General features: G+C 39.8%; 1 protein-coding gene across 1 annotated transcript in view; it reads left to right on the plus strand.

Moving 5' to 3' along the window:
- cpne4b (copine IVb) overlaps window positions 1–15,178 on the plus strand; it is a 27,051-nt gene that overhangs the window by 5,971 nt on the left and 5,902 nt on the right. Inside the window, exons 2-11 of the mRNA XM_061060313.1 lie at window positions 1–96; window positions 2,483–2,662; window positions 6,373–6,444; window positions 6,661–6,735; window positions 7,252–7,335; window positions 7,438–7,527; window positions 10,941–11,039; window positions 11,972–12,052; window positions 14,942–15,001; window positions 15,116–15,178. The exon at window positions 1–96 is cut by the window's left edge and continues 95 nt beyond it. Of these exons, the coding sequence (XP_060916296.1) occupies window positions 1–96; window positions 2,483–2,662; window positions 6,373–6,444; window positions 6,661–6,735; window positions 7,252–7,335; window positions 7,438–7,527; window positions 10,941–11,039; window positions 11,972–12,052; window positions 14,942–15,001; window positions 15,116–15,178 (900 nt within the window). The remainder of the gene's footprint in view (window positions 97–2,482; window positions 2,663–6,372; window positions 6,445–6,660; window positions 6,736–7,251; window positions 7,336–7,437; window positions 7,528–10,940; window positions 11,040–11,971; window positions 12,053–14,941; window positions 15,002–15,115) is intronic.

Here is a 15,178-nt window from a genome sequence, read left to right on the forward strand (position 1 = left end):
AGAGTGGCCTGCCGGGGGATCTCAGACCGAGACGCCCTCTCCAAACCCGACCCCTGTGTGGTGCTGAAAATGCAGTCGCATGGGCAGTGGTTTGAGGTACAGACGGGAAAGGGGCGGAGTGAAGGGAGGTAGTGGGAAGGGGCAGTTTAAGTGTTTTTTTGGGGTTTTTTTTCTTAAATGAAGGTTGTTGCAAGCCCAATTTTTTTTTTCAAATAACTCACTACTGGCAGCCTGATACACTCTCTATTTGAACTCAGGTAATTTCTGACCTACTTTTTCTTCTTTTATGTTGGAATCCATAGAGCCTTCAGCAATGATGTTTCGCAACCATTCCCCAGTTATATAACATCTTTATGACCTTTCCTTGACATTTTTTGCTTCTACAGTTCTACAGTGTTTCTGAGACAGCTTCAATGGAGAAAAAACTGTCTTAAAATGTAGCCATTCAATATTTTTAACATTCAATTTTTCATTAGTTTAAACCCACTTGTCCATGATCCTCTGCACCAGTCAGACTGAGAACACAAGTGTCTCAATCTGCTCCTCAGATGACTCTTTGTGAAATTCTCACTCGCACTTGAAATTATTCAAGCACGTCATTGAATTCATGTTTTGATAAATGATTGTGTGTAATCAAGGACTTACGCTCTGGTGCAGAGCTGTGATTGTGTTGCCAACCCTCTCACACTAAATTGCAGGTTATAAATAATGGATGCTAATTGTGACAGAAAGCAACAGAAGTCTTTATTTTTGCAGATGTGTGTATATATTGTATTTATGTATGCAAATGTACATTTTTTTCACTCATTGTAACCTCTCCCAAACAACCAGTGTACCCTAAACGCACCCAAACGTTTTTTTTTCCTCTCTATCCTTGGCAGTTGTTATTCGGCTCTTTGTGCTGTAAGAGGTGGAGACAACTTATTCTTACAATAGATTTCATAGCATTCAAAAAAGGAAGATGAATTGAGGACAAATGCGAAGTGTTTGACACTCAAGACCCAAACCTGCTGTTACATGGACTTAAGATAGAATTCCCTGCTTAAATGTCTATAATATTTATCAGCTGAATTTTATGTGCAGGTTCACAGACTCAAAATGTCACGGGCACACACAGAGTTAGACAACAAACATCCACTTGCACACTACAAAGTTACCTTGTAAAGCCTACTGGTGCATGTTTGTGAGTGTGTGTTGCAAGAAACCTCTTTCGTGGGAATGGACAAATGTTATCAATGTCCATCGGATTTAGAGTCTCTTAATTGGATCATCTTTCAGAGAAAGAGCTAAAGCCACTTCATTTGTGTGCATGTGTGTTTGTACGGGTGTGTGTGTATGTGTTTGTTTTTTTGCTTTAATGAGATGCCAGCCTTTGAGGTAAGTGTCAGAAAAAGGCCAAATCTGTTTGTGTTTCTTGAGTCTGATGATATGTCATCCACTTTGATGTGTGTGTGTGTGTGTGTACTTGTGTATGTGTATGTGTATGTGTATGTGTATGTGTATGTGTGTGTGTACAGCAACCGAGTGATTGAATTACTATCAGAAGTCAGAGGTGTGTGTGTGTGTGTGTGTGTGTGTGTGTGTGTGTGTGTGTGTGTGTGTGTGTTTGTCTGTGGCAAAGGGTTATCAACAATAAAAGAGACCCAGTTGTTGCTGCCTTTGTTGAATGTTTTGATTGTAGCGTTGAGACGGACCTTTGGTCATCTTTTTTTCAGGCAGTTAGAGTACAGAAAAGGTGAGATCAATGTTACAGCCACTTCTCCGTGTAGTCAAAGCTCTTGTGTGATTCAAACCATCAAAAAGAAAAAAATCTATATTCCAAATACTCAAGTTGATACGTGTGAACAATGTGGCAATGGGGTACTTGTGGTAATTGCTGCAATGCTGAAAAGAGGTTCGTGATCAATGCAGAGTGGCAGCGTGTTGAATGTTAAATTAAATCTTTATACTTCGTTCAACTTTTGGAAGATCATGAAAACTCAATTTATGTTTTGAAACTGCCAACTATGAACTTGAACAGTTTTATGAAATGTTATATTCACAGTTCCATACCTTTATAATATACAGAAATGATTCAAAGATATACATTTATTTGTAAAACAAGAATCATATAAGAAATATATAATGTATATAGGATAGGCCTGCACAATATGAGAAAATTGTGCATTTGGCTATCACTGTATCCAGAATACATTTGAATTATGTACTGAGATTAATTTAGACTTTTGCAATGTGTTTATTGTGAATTCTCTTATTGAGATAATGATGATATTGCAGTTTATTGCGCAGCCCTACTCTGTAATTTGTTCAACTCAGGCTGTGATCTTTGAAGAAATAGTAACCGTAAATATGCTTGGAATTGTCTTTTATAACTTTAATCAACACACTAACAACACACAAGACTAACTTGGAGTTGTGGATATGTGTGTATGTGTGTGTGTTGCTCTCCTTCATGTCTGCGTGTGTATATGTGTGTTTGCAGGTTGACCGAACAGAGGTGATTCGTAGCAGCAGCGGCCCCGTCTTCTCTAAGATCTTCCTGGTGGATTATTACTTTGAGGAGGTGCAGAGGCTTCGCTTTGAACTGCACGACATCAGCTCTGGAAACAACGGCCTCCGAGATGCTGACTTCCTGGGATCTATGGAGTGCACCTTAGGACAGGTCAGTGACATGTTCTATAATTACATCAAAAGATAGAAAAAGTACTGAGTCTGTCTTTGGATGTTTTATGTCCAGCACCCAGTACTTAGAATTTCAGGATGGATTATATCATCCTTAAAAAGTATTTTTAGTCTGTTGGCATATTAAATGCAGGAATCTGGTACGTGACTTTAATTAGGTGAGAGAGCAACTTCAAATTAGAGGGGCAAACTTTATCCATGCATGGAATCCTAATGTGATAATTTTACTCAAGGTCAGCTGTTGTCACGATCTGCATTTCCACTGAGCTGTCCTTGAGTCCTTGGTTTAGAAAAGTCCAGAGGGTCTTTTAAATTATGTTTTCAAGGCACATTCGTATTTGCATGTGCTAATTACTACGGCCTTGTTTCCCATTTAGTGTTGTAGTTGCCCCCTTTTAATGCTTTACTTGTAATCAATATTTTAAGATTTATTTTGTGTATGTGCTTTAAGAATACCGAAGAGCATTTAAAAAGAGATTGCAGCAGTACTCATTAACAAGTTAAGTGAGTTGATTTCAGGAGATTAACAACTCAATCACACTGAGTGGAATGACAGAGGGAATGCAGAAAGAACAAAGGATGAAACATGTGAATAAGGGTTTGTTTCCTCTTCTCACCGTATTGGTCCTTTCACACATGCATACAACTCCTGACAACTTGGTGAGCTGCATGTGTGAATGCAAGCAGACACATTTTTCACTCCAACTTTACCTTAACTCTTAACCCTTAACCCTGCCAGCCCCTTAGTAGATTTCCCGTGTGAAATCCGGGTGAGCTGATAAATATTCAGGAAAATTCATTATGAATGGCGCACCACCAAAGACTGTATGCACATGACGATGAAACTGCTTATGTCTTCTTTTCACCAGTAGGTTCTTCTCTGCTCTTTTGTTGATATTGTGAATGTGTGGAACAACATTGTACACATGTAGCACTGATATAAATACGACAGAGATGGTATCCTGATGTGAGGGACATGTGCGAACAAGCAGCTGAGGGAGATTTAAGGAGCAATCTGCTGAAGCTTTCAGCAGCATAAAGCTGCTGGATTTTCAACACTTGTGAGAGTAGAGATAATTGACATAGAAAGAAGGATTTTGAAGGCCGGAGCCAGGGAGGTTTTGAAACTGGATAATATGGTGCCAACATTTTTATGTGGGTCTCAACGACAACATTCTGGATAATATAGCCTATCAAAGGTGTTGTTAAGAAGAAAGACATCGTTAGTGTTGATACTGTATGAAAGCAGCAGAGCCTGCAGCAGAGGCATGTATGTAAAGGTAACATTATGCCACTAGTTTCATTACTGTATCAATTCTCTTTTGTGTGTACAGTGGCAGACCCCTCCCTATCCCATAGGTCCTGCTGTCATTCCTGTGACATGCACACAAGGGGAAGAAATGTCACAGTCAGCACAGTCAGGTTTTGAGAAGATCTTAATGTCTTAGCTATTATGTCTTTCCTTCAGGATGAATAGTTATATCTTATTTTATCTTTCCACCTATTGTTTTCTTTTGTAAATCTGTTGGGACTGTTAGAGCATTTAGCAGCAATAAAGCCAGAAATCTGTCTTCAGAGCTGGTGAAGAAGACTTAAATGCAAAGTCGTAAATGGAATAAATATCAGATACTTGTTGGGTTGCCGGAAAAGGCGGAACACCAAATGAATGATAATGTCGCTTTACACATCCAGGAAATGGAAAGGAATAAACCATTTCCATTAAAAGAAATATGCTGCAAATTCAGAAACATTAAAACATTTTTATAAAATGTGCAAAAGTACAGAACAAATGCAACTTTTTGTAGCATATTCTGTCATTTGATCAAAAGACAGTGACATTTCTCAAACTGATTTGAAGAACATTTTGTTTGTTTTGGACTTTTTCATGTCCTTTTAAAGTTTCATTGTTTTTTAATTTGAAGTCTGTTTTTCTGAATGATCATTTCGACTGTTGCAGCACCATTGCACTCGTCGCCCATTGCACATAACAGCTTAGCGACTCACCAGACCTTTTATTGAAAAGATACTTTTTGGGCCATTAATGCTTGTATTAAATAATTTATTTTTAGGCTTTTTTAATGTCTTTATTCAGAGAGAACAGTGGATAGGGTCGGACACTGGGGGGATAAAGAGAGTGGGTAATGACGTATGGGAAAAGAGCTGTGGGTCAGACTTGAACCCCGGCCACCCTCTTCAAGGGGTGTTATTGGGGCTTGAAACTAACCACAAGGCCACCTAACGCCCCCATTAATGCCTATATTGATAGGACAGTAGAGAGTGGTGGCAAACAATTGGAGGAAAGTATGGGGTAAGGGTGTGGGAAAGTGGGGAAAATGAGGGTTGAACTTAAATCTTGGACCACCACTAGGACTACAGCCTCTGCACATGGAGTCCATGATCCATAAGTTGAGCTAAACCAGCGCCCAGTTTATACAGAGATTCTGTAACAGCGCCATAACAAAGTTCCGCTCTTAGACCAGTTTAAGAATGATTTTTTAAGATTATTTTGGGGGTTTTTATTAGATAGGAAAGACTTAGACGGGCAGGACGTGGGCAGATAAAGTCATCATTATTGGGAGTGGAACCTGCAACCATTGTGACAAGGGCTGTGGCCTGTACATGGGGCACATGCTCTTCTAACTGGGTTAAACCAGCGTCCCCACATTTATACATTTACACTGAGCCAAACAGCGCTGTCATATTATTGCCTTAGTGTGTGATTTTTAACAGCTTTATGGTGTTGCAGAACTAAAACAGGTGCAACGTGTAAACAAACAGTGCAACCTTTACACACATTCCTGTTTCGTGTTGCAGTTCCTACGTTTACACAGATGATGCTTCACCTTTGTTACTACCTCTGCTACCAGCTTAATAGTCCAACAATGTTGCCCCACCAATCTGCCCCCATACTTTTCAGGGCAATGAGGCGAAATAGGAGGGTGACAAGCTTTGTTAAAGGTGCTAGTGCTGTGTTTCCAATTTTTTTTTTGCCACCTGTAAGTAACCAATAAATAAATAACTGCAGGTTTGAGTAAAGTTTAATGCAGGTAATGTTTCCTCTCTCTTCAGGAACTAATCGATATTTAGTGTGCTCTATCTGATCACATACTGTACAAGCTTTCACCTATAAAACTTATCTTTGGCAAAACAAGTCTAATTGTTAACCCTCCAGTAATGAGCTTTCAACGTTAGACACATTGGAATCCCTGTTTCTTTTTGGATAGTAACTCTGAACTGCATCAATTGATTTCCTGTCATTTAACAGGATTTCCAGAGCTCCTGATCCCACCGAGAATCAATGCCACACTGCAGCATGTTGTAGCGTCCATGTGGTTTTATATCCCTGTTTGTGTTTGTCTTTTTATGAAGTATTTACACATTAAAACTCACACACTTAGCTACCTCCACATGTGGTAGTAGTAGTAAGTAGTCCCCTATGCGTAGCACCAGGCTGGCTCAAAACAGTAAAAGGTGAAAAAGTGTTAGAGCTGGCAGATCAAACCAGTGATACAACCACTTAGAAAATCACATTTGACAGGTACAGAGAGAGAGGTGAGTCCTCCATGCTGCTTTATGTCCACTGGGCGTGTAAAAAGGCAGAAAGCTAACATTAAGAAAAGGGTCTGGGTGACACGAAGAGGGCGAGCTGTCTGAGGGGAAACACTGTGAGTCTGTGTGTCTCTGTTTCAGATCGTCTCTCAGAGAAAACTGACCAAAGCTCTTCTCAAGCAGGGAAACACTTCAGGGAAGTCTTCCATAACGGTATGACAGCGTGCTTCCAAAGTCAGCTACACACATTACACACACAAGCACGCACCACCTCCTGCACTCAGACACTCTGAAGATAATTAATTTGACGATGTTGCCTATGCAGTCTGCTTTGTTCCTCATTTCCATCTCATTTTCTCTCACCTCCTTGTTCTACTTCTCTCGCTGTCTCCTCTTCTCCCTCTTTTCTCCTCTTCCCCCACTTTAAAGGTGACAGCAGAGGAGTTGTCGGGTAACGACGATTACGTTGAACTCTCCTTCAGTGCCCGTAAGCTCGATGACAAGGTTTGTGCAAAAGTGTGTGCGCTTTTAAATGTGCGGTTCTACTTTAAATATTGGAGAAATTAACACTCAGAAAATGGAATCAGGCAGGTGTGTATGTGTGTGGGTGAAGGGGCCGTGGGAATCAGTGATGAAGCAATTCACACACAATACACAGGAGTACAATCTGGCATTAGAGGAGGCCTGGTGAGATAGTTGGCCACTCTCCTCTACCCCAGTAACCCCCCTCTTATCTCAGCACACAGAGATAACTTTATTCATTTTCAGCCTCTACACACACACACACACACACTCATTCACGGATGACTAACCCAAACAAGTTGCGCCTTAAGGGAGCGATGGGAGGATGCTAGGGAGGGGTGGGTAAATTGGAGAGGACAGGAAAGGGATAGGTGAAAGAAAGAAGAAAGAACTCGGAGAAAACAGGTTGAAAGGATGTTTCTGTTAGTGTGTGACTGATTTATGGTGATCAAAAGCTGGTCTGATGCAACTCCTTACATGTGTGTTCTCCCTCCGAAGGATTTCTTCAGCAAGTCTGATCCTTTTCTGGAGATTTTCAGAATAAATGATGATGGGACTGAGTCGCTTGTACACAGAACTGAGGTAATTACTTCTACACACAAACACCCACATACACACACATGCATACTGTTTCCTACTTAGGCCCGTTATAAACAAAAACTGTGATGTTTTGTGCACTGGTAGACTGTCATGAACAACCTGAGCCCAGTTTGGAAATCCTTTAAAGTTTCTTTGAATACGCTCTGCAGTGGGGACCAGGACAGGGAGCTAAAGGTGAGTCTGCAGTTGTTTTTCATTACCAGTATTGATATTGGTCTTGGGCACTCTAATGTGTAATCTGAAGATGATTTATTTGATCTATTATCTTAAAATAATGATCACCTTAAGAAGACCTCTGGACGAAACTTTGTCATTCAATAATTTTTCTGGCATTTAGCAAGTGTACGGGCAAACCTTCTTCTATTTCTTACATATACATTTATCTATAAACTGATATCTGTATCTGCATACAAGTGCAGCTTTCAATCTGACTAATCTTGTGAAAAAAACTGTTGTGAAAACCAATCAGTGTTTGGAACTCCTGATTCCCTCAAATGCATCAGAAATGATGACTTCTTAAAAAAATAAATAAATGTTTTACAAATCTGAATTATGATGCAGTTATTTTTGCAAAACCTCATTGCAAGTTAACCACAAGAAATCTGCTTCTTTTTTGGGCTAATACTGCTGTGGTAGTGAAGCTTCTGTGTAACAGACTATTTGAGAGACTAACCAAAAACAGATGAACAGATCCAACGAAGACATTACAGTTTACTTTGCAGACATATCTGGAGGGAGACATTTTGCTTAATTTTGCTTGCTTGGATTTAAACTGATGATCACTTCTCAGGAACTTAGTTAGACTGTAAACACTGTAATGCACAGAAGAGGTGCTCTTAGCTGGAAGTCTTTTAAAGGGGCTATATGTAACTTTCAAAAATACTGCGTTAGTAGCGTTACCGCAGGCCGTTAGGCGAACACCAATAACCTGTTGCTCGCTCTCCCTCGTGTGCTCTTCATACGTGCTCGTACGTACACAAACGAGCATCATCATCGACCGTGAAACACTGGATATTTACTGACATAATGTTTACAGAGGAGGTAAGTGGTCATACACATGTGAACGTCTGTGAAGGAGTCTGTGTGTCTGTATTCATTCTTCATCCTACAAACGACAGTCTCTGCAGGCACTGGCTGAGAGCAGGAGTGTGTGATGAGTTTGTCCGCCTTTGAGAGCTCCTAGGGCGGATAGAAGTGTGTGAAAGACGGCCTCTGGCTGTGGAGGTGAAGACCTGGAGTGTGTGATGAGTTTGTACTGTTGATCTCTGTAAGCGGAGCGGAGTGAGGAGGACGTTGAGAACGTGCATAAAATGTCACTTCGTGGAGCTTTCCCGGAAAATACGACCCGGGGAAACTTCTTATACAGGCAACACAGATAGACAGTGAACATTTTCACATCAGTTAACCGGTCGCTTATTAATTGGCAATAAAAAACGATTTATACATATACAAGTTACAAATAGCCCCTTTAAAGTTGGTCGCTGACATCACAGGGAAATTCCCCCATCGCTCCCAAAAGCATATACCATCATCAAACAGTTAGCCAGTGAGTTCCAGAATTGGTCAAAGCTAGCAAATATTATTATTTCATCATTATAATTATATTACATTATAATCCTTTCACTACACCTGTATCAAACGGCGTTTGTATCAGTCAATACTCAAGTCTGGGCAAAGGTAAAAATGTTACTGGAACATCTGCAGATACAACTTTTTTGCATGTTATAAAAATAGCAACATAATTTAATTTAACCTTAATTTTATCTGGAACAATAAATTAGTATGCTGAAAACCTTCGACACAGCTCCTTTGTCAGTTTTCCCCACGGGAGGCACATTTAAGTTAGAAAAAAGAGGCAAAGAAAGCACCTGGAGTCCTGCAGGCGCAACTTTGCAAGTGTGCTCCTGTGAAGCATACAACTGTAGAGATTTGTCAAACCTAAGCATGACTAAAGTGCCACACAACATAAGTATTAAGCTGAATTAAAATGAGTCGGAAAGCCGCCTCAGGCATCTACGTCCGTTTTCCTTCCCCGATGCAGGAGTTGAGTTCAGGTCATGTGCCGCAGTTTCCTGATGTGTTCGCTGTGTTATTTAAAGAGACCGACGGGTGTGAAAGAGCTCCGTGGTCGCTCTAAACTCTTAAACTCTCACCTTTACTTTCCTGACCTGATCTGTGAGTGTGTATGTGTGTCCACACACCAGCTCCAAACAGTCGTTCTTTTACATGAATAAACATGAGATGAGCATTAAATATTCAGAGGCGTCTTAACTCTGCATGGCTCCTGACAGCAGGAGAAAGGGCTCTCACACCCACACACACTTTGACACACACACACACACACACACACACACACACACACACACACACACACACACACACACACACACACACACACACACACACACACACACACACACACACGCTTGCCATCAGCTATGGTTTCCAGGGCTACCTGTTTGAAGCATCAGAGTGAGAAATGGCAGGGCAGAGATTTCTATTCAGTCCAATGTATCCTTTTCACTGGCTCTTAAATGACCAATACATAAATGTATCAACCTCCTGTGCGGACACTGTCTGTCTCCTCCTTTGTGCTTCTCCTCACACCCTTTCCTCACCTCCCTACCTGTCTTCCCCTCCTTTCGTTTTGGTCTTCTCTCTCTCTATCTCCATCCAACAGTTAGCACGCACTGAATGGAACGACGCTTCTTCAGTTTTCCATCACTCTCTCCCTCTCTCTCTCTCGCAGCTCTCTGCAACTTGAAGTGGGTGTGAAGCAAGGCTGCAAAAAGGAGCGCTCTTTTCCTCACACAAAATCCCTGTCAAAACAAAGATACGCACATGTAATCACAGACAGGAGCACACACATACTTCAGGTGCAGGCACTTGACAGCTAGAGTGGAAGACAGGAAATAAGTGGGTTACTGGTGGTTGTTTTTAATCAGTCGTTGTTAAATTGGTTCTGATCGCTACTTGTTGCTGAAACCTCAGACGAGTAGGTCACAAAATTCAAATGCAAACCAACTAATTCACAACCATTAAACCCCTCCTGACAGGTAGAATCCTTTTTCTGTGTAAATGAGTGTCACGATTGACTGACTGTATTGAATGTTATTGATCACATAAACTCTGCGAGTCTGTCTGGATATTGATGCCTCTTGTCATGTTTAAAATAACTGGATTGTTTGTTTATGAAGTGTGTAGCCTTGGCCCACTGACCCCGCGCGTTTCTACTTAAGATTGAAGCCATTTTTCATCTCTACGAGGAACTATTTCACCTAAACACACACACATGCACACACATAAAGCTGTCTCTTAAGCCACGTCCCTCTCAGCATCCTTAGATTAATATTTCACCACTCCATTGCCCCCCCACTAACACCACCTTATCAATCATTCAGCATGGCATTTCCCTCATGCCACCAGCGTGTGTGTGTGTGTGTGTGTGTGTGTGTGTGTGTGTGTGTGTGTGTGTGTGTGTGTGTGTGTGTGTGTGTGTGTTTAGTTGACAGTGTTGCAGCTGTGCTCTAACTGAATAAGTGTGTGTGCCTGTGTTATACTTTTGACTCTCTTTGTGTTTGTTTCAGTGCACAGTTTGGGACTGGGACTCAAATGGGAAACATGACTTTATTGGGGAGTTTCAGACCACTTTTAAGGAGGTGAGAGCGGAGCAGGAGGGCAAACAGGTGAGCACAAATGTACACATTTATTAGGCTTAAAGCAAGCATGATCATTTTTGGATTTAGCTGTTTAAAACGTTTGTGATTGTGACATTATATGGAAACTCTTAATAAGTTGATCAACCGACCGATGACAGCTATGGACAATCCTCCAAAAAGTATTATTATTCATATCTTCACCATTATGATTATTATTGTTTATACATTCAATATCTTAAATACCAAGTAGAGGTGGGTAAAAAATAGATTTATGTAAAAAATAGATTCATAACTTCCAAAAATCATTTTTCTTCTGGGATAATCAGTCACTCCCTGCTAAGTGCTAAGGCTAGCTCTTTAACTCAGTAGAATGCCAAATGGAGCAGCAAGAAATTCAGCCAGTCTCACAGATGACTGGAGTACATCCTGAAGTATTTACTCATTCAAAATAGACTTTGAATCATGAATCCAGAATCATTTTGAAATGAAAATCGATTCTCAATGGAATCGTGACCCCAAGAATTGAAATCGAATCGTGAGACACCCAAAGATTACCAGCCCTAATACTAAGTGTCTAAAAAAATCCTATTACAAAAAGCACCTGACTGAAAGTATTTGAGACATATTAAGACGTAAAAATGTCCACACATATACATGCTAAACTATTTCCATACACTTGTTTCATAATCAATATGAAGGACATCTATAAATAAAAAGGTATACCAATATAGAGCAACTTTATATATTTTTTTAAAATGCAGATCATTTGGTGGCCGGAGCTTATTCAGCTAGTGTGTTTTTTTTTTAACATAAACATGTTCATCTAAATACATGTGTGGTTTTGTTCATATTTGAAGTCTCTTGTTGTTATATGATTATAATAATGACACTCCTTTCTATTAACCAGATGTTGAACCACTAACATTAACATTACCTTGTGTATGTTTGTCTGATTTCAGTGGGAATGCATCAACCCCAAATACCAGATGAAGAAGAAGAATTACAGAAACTCTGGTGTCGTCATTCTCAACCATTGTAAGGTGATGTAACACAACATCAGTCTCAGTTACTTATACTTCCTTTGATTTGATTCTTACAGATCAAGTGAGCCGGCGTATGACTATTAGTTTCATTATCAATTAAAGGTGTCCTTTGGAGTTTTCTTAAAGGCCAGCAGACGTTTGTTTACATTCTTTGTAATTCTCACCAAAATGTATTTTGTCGAGAGCATCTCTTATACTCATTAGATATGTTGGGGTTGTATCAAGTCAACTTTGGTTATATTCTTTAATAATTATTTCTAATTATTAATAATATAAATAAAATATCATCAAACTATGTTTAATCTCGTTTTGGGGCACCACCCTGTACTCAGGGAAATATAACCAAAATATCACTCAAATCAGACTCAAATTAGTTATTTAATTAATAATATTATTCATAATTAATAACTATATTTAATAAATTGAAGGCGTGAAATCCGTACACAAAGCCTTCGCACCCAGCTTATATCACAATGCAAATACACCAGTAATCACAAACAACTGCTCTCTTAAATTATAACAGAATTTATTTAAACAAAGCAACATCAATCCAAAATCAATGAACTTAATCAAACAAATAACTATCATAAACTAATCTAAGCAACAAACATTATCAAGCACACCTTGTGAATGAGGTGTAAATGTGTGTGTGTGTGTGTGTAGAGGAGAGAGAGAGAGAGAGAGAGAGAGAGAAAACAAGATGGTGGAGAGAGACAATGCACCATGTGACTTCGTCACATGTGGACAAAATGGTGGACAACAAAGGAAGCCGTGTGGCTACCTTTTGAAATAGTTTGAGCTCTCTGAGCTGAGTTCAGTAACTGTTACCTAAACACCAGAAAGCCAGTGGCCGGACTTTGATTCAACGGTGGGTACACTGGTCTTTCTGATTGTGAAAGCCGTTGACTGAAGGTAAACTAGCATAGCATTACACACATAGGCGAACACAGCAGTTCATTACAATAAAACAAATGCAGCAGCTTACAACAGATAATAAACAGAATGTGACGTGTCGTCAACAATGATGCATAATTATCAGTGGTTATAAAAGAAACATAACTATTTCTGAAACTATTTCTGCCCAGACCAAAGCTCTTACTTGGGGTAACTCCTGGTGATCGTTGCAAAGCTGGTTAGATCGTCACTCTGTTGAATGTTGAATCATCAGATTCAGGCAGGGTTCCTTCGTGGCAGATGTAGGAGGAGGGTAGCGGGATTCAGATCTTCGACCAGAGCGCTGCTCTATAGGGTCTTCTGGTTGCAGGAGCCGAGTTCTTTATGTGTCCTTGTGGGTTCAGGGATCAGTGGGCTTCCTTCAGCGCTCCTGTCCAGTTGCGTTCAATGACGTCTTACGAAAAATCAAAGGAAAGAAACTCTTCTTTTTGCTCGAACCTGATAGCATCTGATTGCGCCCAAAACTCCTAAAAATATGCCATGGAAGTAGTCAGCAGAGCTACCTATACTGAGCTAGGAGATCAGCTCTGGAGTTTAACCTATGTAAGCCAAGAGGAGGAAAGGCTTTGTCTCGAATGCTGGAGTCCATCTTGTTGGAGAGGGTATCCTCTGGTGTCGGCAGACCACAGCAATGCCTGGTGATTGCTTTTAAAGACTGGAGCTGCCTGTGGGTTTACCTCAGGTTCCGGTCCCCCCTTTACGTCACACGTAGGTGTGAAGTACCGCAGGGGATTCTGGGATAAAGAGTCCTTTTAGGCCTCTTTGTGATCTCAGTAAATAACTCGAAGGCACAGACTGTCCTAAGCCTGCGTGGCCCAACAGATATTTGCAAAGAAGATCTCTCAATAACTACAATTTTTAAATGTTGCGCATATTAATGTTGTATTTGATTTGGATTTTAAATTTGATTTGATTTGATTTTAACATTTGTTTTGAATATGTTAAAAACAGAAAACAATAATGTGTAAAAAATATATATATTCTGTAAGCTGCAGGTACAGCCTATACATTCCTTTCTATCTAGATACACTTCTAGTAGGCTATAAAAAAGATGTTTCTTTCACTTAAAACTGTCAGACATAAACATTTCTTCAGCCTCAGCAAAATCATATTTCCTTCTCAGCTCACAACATACACTTGGGGCCAATCCAAACATACCTCTGCTGCTATGAGCTGTCTTACACATGTGTATTACAGCTACACAGACCTAAAAGAAGAATTTACCAAATGGTAGACAGATTTACAATTATTTACCCACAAAATAACCAAGATGAATGAATTCATGAGAATTCATACTAACAGGCATCAATGGTTGATTGCCAGCAGCTTCCTTCTCCTTCCCTGGCGTTATTGGTACATTGATACATTGATACACTTTTTGGTTCATTACCTCCAACAACTATCAGTGAATTAAATAATGTAAAATCAGTGGCAGGAATGCTTATCCCATCTTCTGTCATTTTAATACATGGTAATCCCACTCTTGTGTAAGTAATTGCTCCAAAACTCTCAATGCTGTCAAAAACAAGGAAGTGCCATTTTATTTGCCATCAGTCAAATAATTAGTTAGTTTATTTATTTACAGTTTAAAAGTCAGATAACATTGGAAAAATGCTTATTTCAAATGTTACACCATTCATTTACAAACATCCAAACATCACATTTATAATGCAGGAAAAAAAAAACTCATAGAAAATACAAATTTTATAAGCTGAAATGTTTGTGATTTGGGTATTTTTGTCTTGCTCCATTAAAATCACTATAAAATTATAAAATTGTTATCAGTTAATTTAGTTTTCCAAATTAATTATTTCAGCACTAATTTCAAGCGTCACTGCGCATGCACCTCAGCAACATCCACCTCATTCAGCTCTTATCATATCCGACCTTGAATCAATGCCGCAACCCTAATTTAAACATTTCCTCTCACAGATAATCAAAATGTATTCCTTCCTGGATTACATTATGGGAGGCTGCCAAATCCAGTTTACTGTGAGTTTTGTCAAATATAATCTCCTAAGCGTTTGCAGCAGCATGTCATTGTCTGTCCATGCCCACTCATGGAGTGTGAGTGTGTGTGTGTGTGTGTGCGCATTTCTGTCCCAGGTGGCAATAGACTTCACAGCGTCCAATGGGGACCCCAGAAACAGCTGCTCCCTCCACTACATC

Source organism: Labrus mixtus, chromosome 16 (genome assembly GCF_963584025.1).
Source record: "Labrus mixtus chromosome 16, fLabMix1.1, whole genome shotgun sequence".
NCBI classification, from domain to species: domain Eukaryota; kingdom Metazoa; phylum Chordata; class Actinopteri; order Labriformes; family Labridae; genus Labrus; species Labrus mixtus.